Raw genomic sequence first — 20,257 nt, 5'->3', positions numbered from 1 at the left:
CTTTTTTTAGGTATTGTAAAATTTTCCATATCTGTGTATCTTTGCCTGTATTTCTCTTCAAATATTTTTGGTGCTGCTTTTTTGTATTGATTAGTTTTGCGTTCTCCTATGCATCAATATTGCATCATATTACATATCTTTTTCTTTCTCATGTCCATATATCTTCTTCAGATGTTACCCTGCTCCACCTGTTTCGCCTTACTTTGGAGACTCATTGTTCCATCATCCTGTGGCATAACCTGTGTTAGACTTTTACACTAAATCCCTCACTTTGCAGGTATTTCATAATCTAAGCTTCTATTTACTTAACGTCTCCTTTACTAATCTTCTGTTCTATGCTCCCCCTTTGTGATCTTAATTTTTGTATTGTGAAATTTTCCATACTTGGGTGCCATTTCCTATATTTCCCTTCAAAAATCTTTATAGAGTTGCTTTTTAGTACTGATTAATCTGGCTTTCTCCTTTGCATAAATATTACACCATATCAGATCTCTCTTTCCCATGTCCATGTTTCTTTTTTACATCTTTTAAAAATCTCTAGGTTTTATATTTTATATTTTCACACTTCCTCAGTTGCTTTTCTCCCAAACAGCCCAAGGTTTCTTGTTCTATATAGTGTTTTTCATGAATCTGTTGCATTAATGAACACAAATTTGCATTTGAAGTTTTTGACAGTATTTCTAGTATTTTTTTTCGTCTAACTTTTCTCTCAGTCTTTTTGAACATTTTCTATCTGAAAATTCTGGGCTTCTTGCATAATAGCAACAATATAGTATTTCTTTCTTATCCTCAAAAGTTGATCATATTTATGGCTTTTTTTGGCCTGTCAGTTTTTGTATTTTTTTGTGGCTTACTACTTCCTTTTACAACAGCAGAGACATCCTCCTCCTGAGCCTGGTCTAACCCTATTGCAGGAATGTTATGTGTCTTGAGGATTCTACACTGTTGTTTTTTCCAGTCCTGGCACCCGTGTGCCTACCCGGACTGACACTTTTTTTATTCTGGGACTTGTGTGCCAAGATGTCTTTTTTTTTTAATCCTACTTCTGTCTACTGTATAAAATACAGTCTATATATCAGTGTCGTCTTGGTGAGATTTTGTAAAAACAGCGTTCACTTTGCGAAGGTACTAACCAAGACCTGAGGATGAATTTGATTCCAGCTGTACTACTTCCCTTTGCTTGCTGATTTTATCATCTCTCCATCCGAACCCCTTGCAAGTATAGTGATACCACAGTAGGCATGCATACTCTTTTTCTATATTATCTACTACTGTTGCATGGGCCTTTCACCTAATACAGCTGCATGTGCCTTTGTTTTATGCATTTGATTTTCATAGTTGATAATAGGAACTACACCACTGACCACTCAGCCCATTTTCCTCTCTTGAATATGTAGACAGATAGGAGGCAGACAGTCTTATTATGTGGAAGTGGATGCTGCTGCTGTGTGTGGGTGTCTGATCTACATCTACACAGATGTAGATATTAACATATCTATTTGCACACCTGCAAGGAAAGGTCAATGTAACAGTAAATCATAATGCTTGGGTTTGGCCACCTTCTGTATCCCATTATCCCATTTTTTAGCCAGATTCTCCAAGTACTGCTGCAGTCCCTTTCAAGAACGAGTGCAATCATGCACCTGGGTATAAGCCAGCTTAGATGGCATGATGTTCCGTCTTATAATCACTGCTGTTCCTTACTCTGGTCAGTTCTTCAAGGCTGAAACCTCACATGGAAAAGGGCTTGTTATAGCTAAATTCTGATGCAGTTGTTACAGGCCTATATTAATTCATCGAAATATGTTTTTGTCAAATACATATTCGACGAAGGCTAAACAGCAAAACTCATTACAGCAAAGCACAGAATTTTTCCCAGGGTTAGGAGCCACTCACCCTCTAGCACTCCAGAACACACACCACACTAAACCAAACCCACCTAAGTGGGAGGCTTTGCCACCACACACCCCTAAATATATATATAACAACTCTGAGAAAGCACTACAGTGGGGAACAGAGCAATGTTTTGCTGATGGCCCAGTGGTTCTTAACTCTGGGGAAAAATTCCATGCTTTGCTGTTATGAATTTCGCTGTTTAGCCAGGGATGAAAATGTCTTCGATAAATACGTATTTCCAGGAACTAATATATACTCCTTGTTACATACAGTGTATTTAGAGGAACTAATATGGACTCCTTGTTACACACAGTGAATAAACATTCAGAAACAATTCTGAGACTTTGTACAAAGGACTGTATAGCAGATTTCAGCAATAAATATGCAATTATAAAAAGAGATAATAAGAATAAGCAGTAAATATAACAGAATAACATTATTTGTGTCAGGTAAAGTGCAATATAATACAAATAAGAATAAGCAGTTAATACACAAGAAGTTCCACTGCATGTATAAGTAAAATCCAGTGCTATCCAGCAATAACATTACACAAATATATACATAGGTTAGTTAGCATTTGCTTACAGTTTCACTGTTCACTTCTGCATTTATATACATTCTAAATTTACATACTTGCTTTTTAATGAGTTCAGACAGGACTGAGGAATCGTGACCCCAAAATAAGAATAATACAGCTTGACGGCTATGGGGGTTGCATGGAGGGCAAGGTCTCCAGTGAAAAAATGCTTTCTTACTTTTCATTTCACACTTATCTATACATTAATCAACTTGAGTATATTCTCTTTCATAATGTAAGCAACTGGGCAAGTTTGAAGGCATGCATGTACAGTTGATATCTATCTAACTATATGGGTCTACTTTGACCCATCAAAATTACAGTTCACCGAACTGCAATTTCCCTGAGTCCGCTTTCACGAAAGTGCATTTATCCGAAAATGCACTTTCAAAAAAACTGAGTCACCAAAAAAAAAAAAATACACTAAACACAGGTATACAGGGTGCAAGGCCACTTCACCCCCCACACCCCTGCTACTTATACATACAAACTCCAAGATCGTACTACAGTGGAGAAAAGGGAATATTCCCTTATCTTCACTGTACCACGATCTACAACAACAAGATCCCCTCCCATACACAAATGAGGAAACACAGTACCTGCACCACCACAGGATCCCAAAACCGGCTGCCTCTCTTCGCTGAACTGATTTTCGCGAAACTGCATTTTCAGATAATTGAACTTGTAGGTTCATAGGTTGGTACTAGGCTATTGGCCCTAGGGCCTATACAAGCCTAGCCATAACAATTCCCTGGATATTTCTTCCCACAATATTTACTTCCTTGGACCCCGTCTAGCAGGGCGACTGACGTGATTCCCGAGGTGAATTTCTTATCTCCCACCAATCATCAAGGTTCCTTTTGAAGAGGGCCATGGAGGTGATCTGCTTGACATGTATGGGCAGTCTATTTCAGAGTATGGGGAGTCTCTGGGTCAGGAACCTATCCCTCCAGCATGTTTTGTTCATTGTGAGGACAAGGTTTAGATCCCTGGAGCGTGTGGCTCTGAGGGAATGGGATTTCTTTAAGTGGACTCGGGGAAATTGCAGTTCGATGATATATATATATATATATATATATATATATATATATATGTAAACAATCTACCGAACTAACAAATCAAAAACACACAAATTAAACCCATGCAAGTCGGGGGCTGCCCCCCACCCCCATACTAACTTAATATGCACTAAACTGGGGAACAGGGCAAAGTTCACCCTGATGGCCAAGTGGTTAGTTTCCCTGTGCAAAATATCTGTGATTTGTTAGTTTGGTAGATTAAGTTTTCACTGAAGTTGTCTTGCTTATTTGAAATTCGGGTAAATGTAATTTCGCTTAATCAAAGTAGACCCATATACAAAAAAAAAAAAGATATATATATGCATATATATATATATATATATATATATATATATATATATATATATATATATATATATATATACATATACATATACATACACACACACACACACACATTATATATATATATATATATATATATATATATATATATATATATATACGGATATATTAATATCTACATTTTTGTAGATACAGATAACACCCACACAGCACCCACTATCCACTGCAACACAAAGAGAATGTCTACCTGCTTATCTATGTATTCAAGGGAGGAAAATGGGCTGAGTGGTCAGTGGTGTAGTTCCTATTGTCAACAAGAAGTAGATGGATAAAACAAAGGCACATGCAGCAGTATTAAATTAAAGGCCTCTGCAATAGTAGTAGATAATATGGAAAAAGAGTATGCATGCCTACTGTGGCATCACTGTATTTTCAATTTAAGATGAATTATTTAATGTACTGCCCAGATGAAAGACCCCTTCAAAATTCAGCAGACACTGCCTTACAGGTGACCACTGGTGCATAACCTGGGACATGTGGCTGGTCCACCACCCTCCTAGCTTCCTGCTGAGAAACAAAATCACTGGAAGTCTGAGCTCAGGTGTGAAGTAACACAATTTGGTAAGGAGCTAATTAGAACTCCAGTATATTTTGGGGCCAAATTCTGACGTCTACAATATGGTGTAGGCCAGAAGCATATGAGTAAGAAAAAAAAGAAGTTACGCACTCACCATAACGTTCCATCTGTGTTGTCCATTTTCATTCTTCCTCAACCAATGGGACTTGGATCCAATCCTTGGATCCAACTCGGACGTTCTACTAGCTCGCAGCCGTCAAAAAGCTGTTGAGCGCCCTTCTTACCCATAATGCTCTAAGCCCAATATACCTCAGATCTTTCCACAGCTTGAGACAGACAGAATTTGTAAAACAATAATGACATTGTACGCCATTGCTATAACTGGGGTTCAGCATAAGGGACCTAAGGTGTCCCTGTAACATTCACTCCACCAGAAATTATCAGAAAAAGACAGAGGGCTGGATGGGGGGGGGGGTTGAAGCAGAATGAAAATGAACAACACAGATGGAATGTTATGGTGAGTACATAACTTGTTTAAATGATGTTAATTTTCATTCATTCTTCAACCAGTGAGACAGAGTCCCTAGCTACTTAAGTCGTAGGGTGGATTCTAAGGAAGGATATTTCTGAGTATGATCGTGCCGAAGGCTGCTCTTCCCCTTGAGACCATGTTCAATTTGTAATGGACAGATTCAATCTATTGTAAATGAAAGAAATAAAATCAGTCAGCCATTTAGATAAAGTTATTTTAGCAACTGGTTTCCCCAACTTATTAAATGCAAAGGAAACAAAAAATTGGTCCGATTTTCTGAACTCTTCTGTGCAAGCAGAAATGCAATTATCTATGAACATTCAGTAAATAACAAGTACTCTCCCTTATTTGTGAAGTTAGGGAAAAATACAGGCAGATAAATGGACGAAGACAAGGCCTGTAATTCCAAAATTCCCCTAGCAGATGTAATAACCACTAGAAAGGTCTTTCATGTCAAAAGTTTCAAATCACATGTAAAAAGAAGTTATGTACTCACCATAACGTTCCATGTTTGTTGTCCAGTATCTCGCCTTCATTCTTGCTGGTTGGGATCGAAGCCGAATCTCGGCTTCGACTCAGCTGCATACCAAAGCTCGAGAGCTTCTACTGGCTCGAGGCTACACCCTATCCCAGGATGCCTAGCGGCTGTTCCCCAAATCTCGTTTGAGAAACTGCTCCCTAGAGTATGCTAACATACAGAAAAGAAAATTTATGAAATATATTGGTTATAAAGGTAAAGAGGCAAGAAGGGAATCAGACCATATTTGCCCACTGTAAAGTCCTCTAGATCCTCCAGGAGGGGGAATGGATGGGTGGGATGCAAGAATGAAGGCGAGATACTGGACAACAAACATGGAACGTTATGGTGAGTACATAACTTCTTTATGTTGTCCTATCTTGCCTTCATTCTTGCTGGTTGGAAAAGAGTCCCCAGCACCTTTTTCTTGGGTGGTTCAAGAGAATAAACTCTTTAGGACAGTGGAACCAAAGAATGCCCTATTCCGGGAGGCCAAATCTACTTTGTAATGAGAGACAAATGTGTGAGGATTAACTCATGTAGCAGCAGCACAAACTGAATCCAATGGAAGTCTGGAGTGAAAGGCAATGGAAGTAGACACCGCTCTAGTTGAATGTTCTTTAACTTTCCCTGGCGGTTCTTTATTATGAGAATTATAGACATAGGTGATGGTCTCAGTAAGCCATTTGGACAAAGTAACTTTTGAGACTGCCAAGCCTTTTTTATTTTCTGAATAGGAAACAACTGATCTGACTTTCTGAAATCTTTGGTCCTATGCAAGTAAAAACGCAACTGTCTATGCACATCCAGTTGGTGAAGCTTATATTCTGCCTTGTTGCCATAGCTAGGAAAAAACACAGGCAATTCTATAGATTGGTTCAAATTCACTTCAGAACAAACTTTTGGTAAGAAAAAAGGATTTGTTCCAAGGAAAACTCTATCTTTGTGGAAAATTAAATATGGAGGACGGATAGACAAAGCTTGCAACTCTGAAACTCTCCTAGCTGAAGTGAATGCTATTAGAAAGACTGTTTTCCAAGATAAAAATTTTAGAGAACAAGAGGATGCTGGTTCAAAGGGAGGAAGGATCAAGGATGATAATACTAAATTTAGATCCCATGGGGGAGGAGGTTCTCTTAAGGGTGGCCTTAACAGAAAAGTGCCCCTGAGGAAAGCTTTGCATAATCTATGGGACATTACATTGGATCCAATGTCTCCCACATGATAATTTGATATAGCGGCCAACTGTACTCGAATAGTGGCTGCCGCTGCTCCTTGATTAAAGATTCCTGTTAGAAACTGGGACTGTAAAAGGATCTATGTGTATTTTGTACGCCCAACAAGAGAACCTCTTCCATTTACTTGCATAAAGTTTCCTAGTCATCTTTTTGTGTGAGGAAACCAGAATGTGATGTACTGCAGGGGATAATTCTGGAAGTCTGGCTAAGATTGGAACTGGAGTAACCAAGCTGACAGCTTGAGGCTCAGAAGGGCAGGATTGAGCATTCCTGACTGATACGTCAGAAGATCCAGCACTGGATCCAGGATCCATGGGTCCTCCAAAAGGTGGGGCCAAAGGAAGGGGAACCATATCTGACGAAGCCAGTAAGGAGCAATGAGAATTAACCTGCAACTCAATGACTTGGCTTTCTGAATCACCTTCGGAATTAATGAAAACGGGGGAAAAGCATAAAGAAGCCCCAGGGGCCAATCGTTGACAAGTGCATCCCTCAGTGAATCTCCCAGAGGGGAAATGAGGGCAAAGTAGTTGCTGCATTTGGCATTGAGTGGGCTGGCAAAAAGGTCGCAGCAAGGCTGGCCCCATTTTGAAAAATTAGATTCACAACTTCCTGATTTAGTGACCTCTCGTGAGGCATGAGAATTGCTCTGCTTAGCCTGTCTGCTATTACGTTGAATTTCCCCGGGATGTGTGTTGCCATCAGAAAGCGATGAGAAGAAACTGCCCATTGCCAAACTCTCTGGGGTTCTCGACATAGGGGATAGGATCTGGTTCCCCCCTGTTTGTTGATGTACCACACCACCGACATATTGTCTGAATTGCAATAGTCACCATGGGAAGAGAGTTCTGAAATGCTTGCAATGCCAGAAGCATCGCCCTCATCTCTAGGACATTGATGTGCAAATGGTACTCGTGATCTTTCCAAACCCCTTGGACAGTCTGTCCCAGATAATGCCCCCCCCCCCTATCTGGGATGCGTCCGTGATTATTGTAGCGACAGATTGGGGAAATACAAACGGTTTGCCCATTGTTACCCGAGTGGACTGAAGCCACCACAGTATTTCCCTCTTGCAGGAATCCGTAATGATAATTTTGTGAGACATGGGAAACTCCTGCATGGACCACTGAGTGAAGAGGAGCCACTGTAATATCCGCATGTGTAGTCGTGCCAGTGGGACTAGTGTTATCGCTGCTGCCATTGAGCCTAAGACCTTGAGGATGAATTTTGCTTGTACATTTTTCTTTTTGAGCAGGATAGCTACTTGACTGAGTAGTGTCTGTATTCTCTCTTGAGGCAATTTTGCTACCATGTCATTTGTGTTTAAATCTGGACCTATAAAGGTAATATGCTACGATGGCAACAAGTCAGATTTTTCTGCATTTACAGTAATGCCTAGGTCTGAGCAGGGATGGATGGTGGTGTCCCTGGCTCTGATTAGTAGGTGCTTGGTGGTGGCAGTCAGAAGCCAGTTGTCTAAATATGGAAACACCTGGAATCCTTGATGTCTCAGATGAGCCATGACTACTGTCATGCATTCGGTAAACACCCTGGGGGCTGTAGTGAGGTCAAAGGGCAGAGCTCTGAACTGGTAATGACTAGCTCCCAGCCGGAAGAGTAGAAATCTACTAGAGCGCCTATCCATCTTTATGTGGTAGTACACGTCCTGAAGATCTAAATAGCACATCCAATTGTCTTTTCCCAGAAAAGGGAGTATAGACTGCAGTGTTGCCATCCGGAACTTTGCCTTCTTTATGGACTTGTTTAGTCTGCTGAGATCAAATACTGGTCTTCAGTCCCCTGTCTTCTTTGGAACTAAAAAGAACCTTGAGTAAATTCCGGATCCGATCTGGTCTGCGGGGATTTCTTGGATGACTTTTTCCTAGCAACCTTTGAATTTCTAGGGTTAATTGATCCCTTTGACCAGGTGGAATGTCTGGGATAGCCTTTGACAGACGAGGTGGACAGTGGAAAGGAATATTGGATCCCCTGGATATAATGGACTGTACCCATTTGTCTTGAGTTAATTTCAGCAAGGCTTCTGAGTACAGTGATAGTCTTCCCCCCGACTGCCTCCAGAGGTAAGACAGTTGGGCCTCCTTTCAGGAGCGCTGGAAGGGCCGAATGGCGAATGTATCTCTGTCACCCTGGTTTTGCAGACCACCCCGCCGTGTGGACGGTGTTTTCCATTGTTATTCCCCCCTCTGCCCCTGCGGGAAGGATCACCACGAGCATCCAACAAGGCTGCTTTGGACTTCCAGAACCACATTTTCCCACTCTTTGACCTTTAGGATAAGGTCTGGTAGGGGAGGAAAAACGCACTCCGACGGCAGATAGAGTCTTGCCATCTTGCTGGCTCCTGCTGAGAGTCTCTTTTACTTTCGGCCCGAACAAAGACGAGCCATCAAAAGGGGCATCAATAAAGGAAGATCTGAAGGGTTCAGCAAACTCGCAAAGGCGCATCCAGGAATGTCTCCTAAGAGCTATTCCTGTGCCTACTGCCCTGCTCGCTCCATCGGCTGTGTAGGAGATGAGGCGCATGGAGGAGTTTGTGATCGAGGTTAAGGTCTCAACCTGGGAATTTATCTTATCCAGTAAACCCTGGGCTGTAGCACCTTGTAGGATATCTCCCCGCTCTTTAAGGAGATCCCTCTGGAGTCAGGTGAAATGTGATAAGTAATTCAGCGACCGTAAGGTAAAGGCCACTGAGGAGAACATACGCTTCCCGTATCTGTCCATCGTACAAGACTCCTTGTTCAGTGGATGGACAGATGCAGACGTTTCAGTTAACTCCTTCTTTGTGGCTGCTGCCATCACCATCGCATCTACTGGAACTCCCTTTGATAAGTATTGTCTATTCTCTGGGGCCATAATAAATTTATTTGGCCTCCTTGGAACAGGGTTCACTGACTCCGGAGAGTCCCACACCTTCCAACTCAACACCCAGGAGCGGGTCAAAGGGCGGAGACACCCAAGAGTTGGAGGAGCAAGAGCCAAATGACTCCAGGTATACCGACTCATCCTCAGAAGAGAAAAGGGATTTCCAGCCGCCCCTCTGCTTAAGGATCTCAAGGATTTCTGAAAAAGAGACATCCTCAGAGGGCGACCGTAGGGACCCTTCTGAATCCTCTAAGTCGGTATCAGAAGTGACAGATTCAGGGGAGTCTATGTGCTTCCTCTTACACTGTTTCTTCCAAGGGACCTCCTTGGGGGGATTTTCCGGGGAGGTGTTGGAAGAGGAGGTTCCACCCACTGGGGTTTCCTGGGACACTGACTCTCAACTCTGAGACTGATGGAGGGATGATGCAGCAGTATATGCCGTCCCTTTAGTGGGGACAGTGGCTGGAGCTGAAGGTGGAGCAGACTCAGTGGAGAGCACACTCCTCATCACCTTGAAGGCATTGTGATCCTGGGCCGAGAGAGACTCCAGTCTTGAGGGGCCGGGAGATCTCCCCGATGCCGAGGAGGGTGGCTCCAAGGCTGATGTGGGAGCCAAACTCACCTCTGCCGAAGTGTCGAGTGGGAGAGTCAGTTCCAACAAGGGTCCGACTCGACCCCCCCCCCCCCGGAGCCGACCGGGGAGTGTCGGATCCTAGATCCCTCGATGGAAGACAGCATCGACGAGAATGGAGCAGACGTCAGAGCCAAGGTATCGTGGGGGATTACTGGCTCCGCCGGTTCCAGCACAACGAATTCCTGACACTCTGGCTCCGAACTCGTCCAAGTAAGAATGGATGACATCTGATATACAGTGGTAGGCTCCACGTTCCGATGGGCTGGGCTCGAAAGAATTTGTGCCAGGGCCCGCATCCACAGCAACCTCTTCACCACCCACTCCACGTCATCGTCCAACAATCTGGAGGATCGAAAGGAATGGGTTGATGACCTGTGACTACCTGCCACAGACTGTAATAAAGGAGATTGGGGCACCGAGTGTTTTGGTTCCAATGACAGTGACCAACTCTGGAGCCGACAAAACTGACTTTGACTTGTCCGAGTTTGAGCCCTGATTACCTTCTTCAAAAGGGCCTTTCAACAAACCCCTCAAAATGAGATTATTTTTTTCTCTCCTGTAGGACCCTTGCACTAAATCCATGACAAATGGAGCAAGAATCCTCAAAATGGACTGTGGCTAGACAATACACACAACTTGTGTGTCCATCCATTAGAGACATTTTCTGGGTGCATGAATCCCACTTTTTAAACCCAGATTGTCTCGACTCCTTGACAGATTCTTTAGACATCTGTAAAAACTAACTACAAGCAATAACAACAATAGTAACTAACAATAACTACAATAGAAAGAAGCAAATATAAAAGAGAGTGTTTTTTTTTTTTTTGTAACTAGGAAAGGAAAGGGGTTGGAGGAGGAGAAATCTCTAAGTTAAACGACAGGAGACACCTCTAACTTAAACAGTGACTCCTTAAGAAAAGGAGAAGAAGCCCTGAAGAAAAAATGGGCTAAGGAGAAAGAATCCTCTAACTTAAATGGATTCTTTAAGGGGATAGAAGAAAAAACAAGGGCCCTAAAGGGAACAGCCAAAGACACACCCAAGTAATAAAACAACACACACACACAAGCACTTTACTTGGACTGGGAAGGTATCGTAGACTCTAACAGAAAGTTTTTGTGAAAAGATATAGTAAAAGATGTATAATAAAGGTAATTACTAGCCTGAGCCAGCGAAGACAATCCCGATGCTTCAAGCGGCAAATGAGATCTGGGAACAGCGGCTAGGCATCCTGGGATAGGTTCTAGCCTCGAGCCAGTAGAAGCTCTCGAGCTTTGGTATGTGGCAGAGTTAGAGCTGAGATTCAGCTCCGAACCCAACCAGCAAGAATGAAAGCAAGATAGGACAACATAACATCTGCTGTTTCAAAGGGAGACTGTGTTAAGGACTGCAGTACCAAGTTGAAATCCCATGGCGGAACAGGGTCTTTATAAGGGGGCCTGAGAAGTGATCTGCCTTTCAAAAAGGCTTTACACAGCTTAGAAGAAACTAAAGATAAATTTTGAAACCCCACATGAAAATCTGAAATGGCAGCAAGATGAACTTTGACAGTAGATGCACTAGCACCCTCACTGAACAATTTTGCCAAAAAGTTAAGAACAGAATCAATCGAAACTGAAAAGGGGTCTATGTGATTATACTCTGCCCACAAAGCAAACTTTCTCCACTTACTTCTTTAGAGCTTCCTTGTGGAGGGTTTGTGTGATGACAGGAGAACAGACTGGGCAGTGGAGGAAGGCATGGGCTGCCCGGCTACTAACAAAACTAAAGAAACCATGCGGTTAGTTTGAGACTATGAAGGTCCGGGAGAACCAGGCCTGTCAGATGAGACATTAAGTCTGGAACTGGATCCAGAATCCAAGGGGTACGCAGGAGGTGAGGCCATAGGAATGGAAAACAAATTTGTCAAGGCCAATAAGGGGGCAAAAAGGAGGACTCTGCTCTTCAACCTGACTGCTTTCTGAAGTAACTTGGGGATCAAAGGATTCGGGGGATAAGTGTACAGGAGACCGGGGGCCAATTGTGGACCAGAGAGTCCCTTGGCGACTCTCCTGGTGGGGGGATCAGGGCAAAAAAAGTTTCTGCATTTGTTGTTCAGGGGAGATGCAAAGAGATCGCAGCAAGGCTGCCCCCCCTGCTGGAAGATCATATCTGGCACACTGTTGTTTAGGGACCACTCATGAGGAAGTAGGATGGACCTGCTCGATTTGTCTGCTGTCACACTGGACTTTCCCAGAATGTACGTTGCAATCAGAAAGCAGTTGGAGGTGATCAACCATTGCTACACTTTTAGGGCTATTTGACATAAGGGGCAGGATTTGGTTCCCCCTTGTATGTTGATGCACCAAACCACTGACATGTTGTCCGTTTGAAAGGCAATCATTAAAAAACATGAAAAACAACAAATTTTATTAAGCCACTGTAAAAGCTTTTCGTTAGTACCTTGCACTAACTTCTTCAGACAAGCAAAACATTCCCACCATTACAAGTGAGTTTAAATACCAGCAATTGAAACACTTAACCACGCCCCTTGCTCTCCCTTTAGCTCCTTAAAGGTACAGATCACAGATAACTAAGGTGCATTTGCAATTCTCTATTAACATAATAAAAAATTAAAAATTCATACACCAAGACTGTAATAATAGCAGGCTTTGAAACTGAAGAAAAAAGCCCAATATTTTGATTATTAAACTGTATAAAGCAGATAAATATGTAAAATATATAATAACATAAAAATAACAATATTCAACCTACAGCATAAATACTAATAATGGAAGCGTGACACTTCCTAATCAAAAATTACCTATGCATACATTGTATCTTGCCTGCTTTCAAGTAAAATAACTAATGTAATGATTATAATAAATATAATAAAATTAATGCATACTGTCCTAATTATGATTAATAATAATGATTAATATTATATTATTTTTCTTGGGTAGCTGTTCTAGTTATTTAGATACTTAGGACAGTATGCATTAATTTTATTATATTTATTATAATCATTACATTAGTTATTTTACTTGAAAGCAGGCAAGATACAATGTATGCATAGGTAATTTTTGATTAGGAAGCATCGCGCTTCCATTATTAGTATTTATGCTGTAGGTTGAATATTGTTATTTTTATGTTATTATATAGTTTACATATTTATCTACTTTATACAGTTTAATAATCAAAATATTGGGCTTTTTTCTTTCAGTTTCAAAGCCTGCTATTATTACAGTCTTGGTGTATGAATTGTTTAGTTTTTATTATGTTAATAGAGAATTGCAAATGCACCTTAGTTAGATGTGATCTGTACCTTTAAGGAGCTAAAGGGAGAGCAAGGGGTGTGGTTAAGTGTTTTAATTGCTGGTATTTAAACTCACTTGTAATGTGGGAATGTTTTGCTTGTCTGAAGTAGTTGGTGCAAGGTACTAACGAAAAGCTTTTACAGTGGCTTAATAAACTTTGTTGTTTTTCATGTACATTTTGGACTGGCCTGAGTTGAGTTCTTGACTTTTGGATTAGCGGTGGTTTTCGCTAGTTTGTTTTTCCGGTCTTGAAAGTTTAATTAATTGAAAGGCAATCATTCCAAGAGGAAGACAGTTTTGGAATGCTTGCTACATCAACAGCACTGCCCTCATCTCCAGAACATTGATATGCAAGTTGGCCTCTTCGGGGGTCCAAGTGCCTTGGACCGTCTTGCCCAGGAAATGTCCCCCACCCATCTGGGAAGTGTCCATGGTCATTACAGCCTTGGGTTGAGGGAGGACAAGGGGTGACTTTGTAAAGGTTGCCTTAACTGCATCCACCAAGAAAGGTATCGCTTGCAAACCTGAGAGATCCTTATTTTTGTAGATATGGGCTGATACATTATTAACTACTGCACCTGAAGCATCCACTGCAGGATCCTCATGTGATATCTTGCCAAGGGTAGAAGGATTACTGCTGCTGATACCTGAGAGATCCTTATTTTTGTAGATATGGGCTGATACATTATTAACTACTGCACCTGAAGCATCCACTGCAGGATCCTCATGTGATATCTTGCCAAGGGTAGAAGGATTACTGCTGCTGATATTGACCCCAATGCTTGAAGAACCAACCGTGCTGAAATCCTGGTGCTGCATACTATTTTCCTGACCTGAGATTTTATTGTCTGTATTCTCGACATGGGAAACAATGCTATCATTGACTCAGTGTCGAATACTGCCCCTATGAATTCCAGAGTTTGAGTGGGTTGTAACTGTGATTTGCTGTAATTGACCATTATGCCTAGATGAGAAATGGTCACTCACTTGTACCAATTGATGCATGGTTGGGGCGGTGATGAACCAGTCGTCCAAATATGGAAACACCCAGAATCCCTGCAGCCTCAAGAGAGCTGCTACCACTGCCATGCATTTGGTGAACACCCTGGGGGCTGTGGTGAGACCCAAGGGCAGTTCTCTGAACTGGTAATGACTGGCTTCCAGCTGGAAGCATAAGTACTTTCTGGCCTGTCTGTTCATATTGATGTGATAGTATGCATCCTGAAGGTCTATACAGCACATGCAATCATCCTTGCCCAGAAAGTGCAAAATGGACTGAACCGTGACCATCCGGAACTTGGTGTGCCGAACTGCTTTGTTTAGCACTCTGAGATCCAAAATTGGTCTCCAGTCTCCTATTTTCTTTGACACTAAAAAGAATCTTGAGGAGTGCTAAAAGGGTCTGTCAGAAAAGGAATCCCTTGACCCCCGGTTCTGCGGGCCTCCTCTGCAGCAGGGGCGTCTTCTACCATAATCGCTCCCCCCTGCTCCTGGGGGAGCTATCTTCACATCTGTGGTGGAAAGGACCCTGCAATTTCTTGAACCACATCTTAAGACCTCCTCTCTGGTTCCTGGAAAAGGTCCTCTAAGGGGTCGAAAAACATGCTCACTGCAGACAGGGTCTTCCCATCTGTCTCACACCTGGACAGTGCTTCTTTCACTGTAGGGCTAAACAAGGAAGAAAAGTCAAAAGGAGCATTGATGAAGATGACATAAGAGGCTCCGCAAAATCACACAAATGATTCCAGGCATGCTTCCTTATGGAAATGTCTGAACCCACAGCCCTTGAGGCACCCTCCGGAGCATGCAAGATGAACCTCATGGATGACTTACCAACTGACTGAAGGGTAGCCAAATGTGATGCCAGAGAAGATTGTGCCTCTTCAGTAATAGTCCCCAGAGAATTAGAAAGTTCCTTGATTAAATCCGTTTGCAACCTCGTGAAGTGTGCCAAATAGTTCAGCGATCAGATGGCAAAGGTCACTGAAGCACATACATGTTTCCCAAACCTGTCCAATGCCCTTGATTCCTGTTAGGGGAGTGGACATAGGAACTCTGTTCCATGAGTTCCTTCTTTGTGGCCATCACCACGACCATGGCATCCCTTGCTCCAATGCTCTTTCCCGACTGGTGGAACCAGAATCCTATCAGGTCTTTTGGGGATTGGCTCGATCATATTAGGCTCCTTCCACTTCCGCAGAGACACCAGGTCAATAAGATCGTCAATGGGCAGACTGACCCAGAAGGTAGACAGGCCAGTCCTGAAGGCATCCAGAATCAATGACTCCTCAGCAGTCAGGTTTTCAAGCCAACCAACTACCCTTCTGCCTTAGGATTTCAAGAATGTCTCCAAAGAAGATGTCTTCGGGTGGTGACTTGGGAGACTCTTCTCCCTCATCAAAGTCAATGTCCTCTGTGACAGACTCCTGGGGGAGTCCAAGTGCTTCCTCTTACATGTTATCTTCCAAGGAACGTCTTCTGTGGGGTGTTCCATTAAAGTGTCGGAAGAAATAACAATGCCCGGCTGGATAGACTGGAAGCTTTGGGCTGGCTGTCCCAGTGGAGGGGAGTAATGTGGATCACGGGGCACAGACAGATGAAAATTCAGGGTTGGATCCAAGGAGGAAAGGCCCACCTGCTCCACTGGAGCTGAGATTACCTTCTTCATGACCTCAAATGCTGACCACTCCAGGGAGAAGGAAGGCAATGGAGATGGGAGGAGGAGTCTCTGGCCCGCTACCTCTCCCTGCTCCAAGGGCTGGCCCCCTGAGGTGGCAGCCTGAACCAAACTGTCAAATGCTGAAGCTCCAAGAGGAACATATGGCTCCAAAAACCTTGGAGGCGATCTTATCCCCCCGGATCTGACCTGGAAGCTTCAGCTCCGAGAGTTTCTGGATCTGAAGACGTTAGAGCCAACGCACTAACAGTAATAGTCAGATCTGAAGCAGACAACCTCTTTGGAACTTACACAGATGGACCATAAACACAGGGACTCTAAACCACAGGTTGGGTCACAGGAGGAACCACACTTGGTGGGGGAGTGAAAGGGCATTGTTCCTGATCTGAAGTGTTAGGTACCACGAAGACTCCCTTCTGAAAATACTCTGTAAAGAATCTCCTCATCCTCCTCTCCGTAGCCTTTTCCATGACACTTCTGAAGAAGTGAGTTGTGTACACCGATGGTAAGTTAGAGCGTCACTCTAAAAAAAGGCGAGGGTACCCTGAACGGCACTAGGTCTAAGCTAGGGTAGCAGACAGTACCAGGCAGAGGCCTCGGATCCGAAACCATTGTAGCCAAAGAACCCCGAGATTATTCCAAAGGAACAGCAGCAGCAACCAACTTAATCAGCTCCGAGGAAGGTCTGGTCCCAGATGCAGTCTGATCCAACTTGAGCTTTCGATTCCCCGGTTTCGAGGAAGTGGAAGCTGCTGAGTCTGAGGATCTGGATCTTCTGGATGGTTTTGAAGCAGGTGACTAAACTCCAGCAATAGCAGTGGAAAAGTGAGTAGGCAGAAGACCCTTCAAAATGAGCTTGTTCCGCCTCTCTGTAAGAACTCTGGGGTTGAACTCAGCAGAACAGAGTATTTAGAGTCTAAATGGGCAGGGCCTAAACACTAAACACACAATTGGTGGGAGTCCACGAGTGGCATTTTGCGCCCACATTGTTCACACTTTTTAAATCCTTTTTCAGGAATACTGACCAAAGTGACAGATGGCGCATACAAACACAACTGTACAGCATGCAAATGCTACAACTAAAGAAAGACAGATTTTTTTTTTTTTGGACAGAAGAGGCAGGCAGAAAAGGAATACCAACTATGGTATTTTGTGTAAATACATCAGAGTGTAAAGGAAGGGTAAAAATACCAACAATGGTAATCGGAAAGTACATTAGTGTGTAAAAAGGGCAGGAAAGGAAACGTTACACAATACACACAGCAGAAATTAGAAAGTTAGATCGTAGCTACAGATGACAGAAATCTAACAAAACGGAACAAAATTCTGCTTATCTTGAAAGTGGCAAATGAGATCTGTGGGAGATTCGGCTTACAGCATTATGGGTAGGAAGGGAACTCAACAGTTTTTTGGCTCGCAGAACAGCCGAGTCGGTTCAGAGTTCCATTGGTTGAGGAATGAATGAAAATTGATATCAGATCATTTGTTTGCCCACTGTTCATTAGAGATTATCTGCACTTTACTTAGGCTGTACACAATAACAACAAATACCTTGTGTTTAGGAGTACACTGCAGGAGGACTTGCTCTGGGTCTTTCTTCCTCTGCAGGGCGATAAAATTAACCTGATACATTCTCAGCCTTTCATATACCTTTTTCGCAATGCCACCAACATATGTCTTGGTAGTGTACCAGAGCCAGTACCTAGGTAAAAAGAAACAAAACCTTCGATGAAAATTACAGAAACTACAATTTATTCAAGCACCAATCAGGATCACTCAAAAGCAAGAAAAAAAAATTGGAAACACTACTCTTCCACCCTATACTCTACAACTCTAATGCTTTCTTGGGTAATAACAAATAAGATCTACAAGGATCACCTAATCCCTGCACTACATCAGGTTCTCCCAAATTATTTCTCCTGTTCTTGTGATAATTCCTTATTTGAAGGATGTTAATTTCTTGTACCACATTAATAAATTTCAAACACCTGTCTGCAGTGGATCTTCTAAACCTGCCCTGCTCTTCCTGATTATTTAGGTTTTAACACATTATTTTGATTCAAAGTTTTTGCTTCCATTCTCATGACCTTCCATGTTTTACTTCAGTCCTGCGAAAGAAAGCAAAACAAAATTGGTGATGCTGCTCTAATAAAGCTCTGTAGGTAAGCTGTACAGAAGCATGCTCACTGTTAGATATGAGGTGTACATGTTTTAAATTATAATCAGGTAGCGACACTGATTAGGATTTCATGCGGTGCAAAGTTGTTTCAGAGGTAATGCAGACCATATGGAGACTACAGCTACTGCCTCTGAGTATTCTTTATTAATCCTCAACATGACAATCACGTGTTTCTATTTAAATACGTCTTCATTATTTGCATTGTAGAATCCCAGCCACTCTTCCATGACTTTTTTCTAATACAAATAAAGTAAATATATTATATATATATATACATATATATATATATATATATATATTTTTTTTTTTTTTTAACTATAACTGAAGACCTTTAAGAAGAGGTCAAAGATTCAGTAAACTGAATCACAGTGTTGGAGTTTACTCATAGGCCATTTTTCCTAGAGGTGCTTTACTCCCTACAAAGGTTAATGTTTGTCACACATCAACAAAGGTGCTAACATAAGTGGCATAAGCAGCACTGGGAGGCACCCTCTTCAGTTCTTTGAGGCTAGACATATCTGTAAGGAGAAGTGCGCTTGTGAGAGACATATCTATTAGGATGCCAAAGTGCCACTTAAGCTAGTATACAAAGACAACAGCAGCAGATATTACTCCAGCAATAACAATAATTTGGGGGTGGGTATATTTACTGTTACACTGACCTTTCCTCAAAGATCTACTGTTATAACAACTGTCATACACAGCTGTAATAGGATATTTCAGAGTTTACTGTAAAAGTACATCAAAACATTTGGGTGGAATCCCAACCACATTGCTACCCCTGGGAGGTGGACAGTTGCAGGATTCTTCGTAGCCATGCCAAAACCTGTCTTACCTTATGACCTTCAAAAAGATGTAGTGTTTTGTAAAAGTAAGCACAGTAACTTATGTCACTGTGTCTAAAATGTCCCAAGTGAAAACATTTCATAAATATACTGAAATACAGATGCTGCGTTGGTAAAATGCAATTTAACAAGGCCCGGAGGTGATCTACTGTACTGATAACAGAAAGTAATACAATGGGCCAGCTAGTTAGACGAGGATTACTTAGTGAAAGATACACAATGATACATTTTTTTCTTCTGTAGAGTCTTTATAATACAAAATATCAACTGTCTGTGGATACCTAATGTACGTAACAGGGGTTCTGCAGCACTTTGGTGGTCTGGGTAGAAAAACAACAGTTGAAGAGACTGCTTTAATGAGAATGCTCATACTACTTTTGGCATTAAAAAAAGGCTAGACTTCAATTGCAACCTCACAATGTAAGGCAGTATAAAAAGTTTTATACATGAACATGTATAAATTCCTTGAAACTTAAAAAATGTTCTGCCTGAAGTAATGGTTATCCATAAATGCAATTTAAAGGAAAGATCTTTCAAGTTTTCAGAATGGGCATGTTCAAAAGGAAGCTCCTTTAAGTAAATGCTTAGTAGTTAGCAGGCAACAGATTAGAAAACACGCTGATACTGCAGAAATATGAACTTTAATTAGGGAATAGGCTTGCTTAGTTTCATAATGATCACCTAAAATAAGCCAGCAGACATAATACTGAGCAGTTTAATAATCTAGACCATTACAGGATGCCCAAAATACAAATCTTTCCAACTTCTGAAGGCATATTTTTCTCATGGTAGGCCTTTTGACTTCTAAAAATTTTCAGTTACTTAAGAGGAAAATAGATTACACAGAGGGATCAGAATTCTGTCTTCAAGGCTGACAGGTTCACAAATCTGAGGTAGGTCCAAGTGAAGCACATTAAACGATGAGCCAGTAACTTCCTTTGCAGATGTAATATCTTAAGTGGTTCACTACTGAGCTGCATCAACATGGACAACGATGTTTGTATTTTGCCAAGGTGGAGCAGTTAGGATCCAATTTGCAATTTCCTG

At 42.0% G+C, this 20,257-nt stretch overlaps 1 protein-coding gene across 1 annotated transcript in view; it reads right to left on the bottom strand.

Annotated features, from left to right (window-relative positions):
- Positions 1-20,257, bottom strand: part of PIDD1 (p53-induced death domain protein 1) — a 1,004,177-nt gene that overhangs the window by 519,239 nt on the left and 464,681 nt on the right. Inside the window, exon 10 of the mRNA XM_044059769.1 lies at positions 17,738-17,888. Within this exon, the coding sequence (XP_043915704.1) occupies positions 17,738-17,888 (151 nt within the window). The remainder of the gene's footprint in view (positions 1-17,737; positions 17,889-20,257) is intronic.

This window comes from Protopterus annectens, chromosome 17.part0 (genome assembly GCF_019279795.1).
Source record: "Protopterus annectens isolate FY-2018-M chromosome 17.part0, PAN1.0, whole genome shotgun sequence".
Classification (NCBI taxonomy): domain Eukaryota; kingdom Metazoa; phylum Chordata; order Ceratodontiformes; family Protopteridae; genus Protopterus; species Protopterus annectens.
This window is presented reverse-complemented; position numbering and strand designations above follow the sequence as displayed.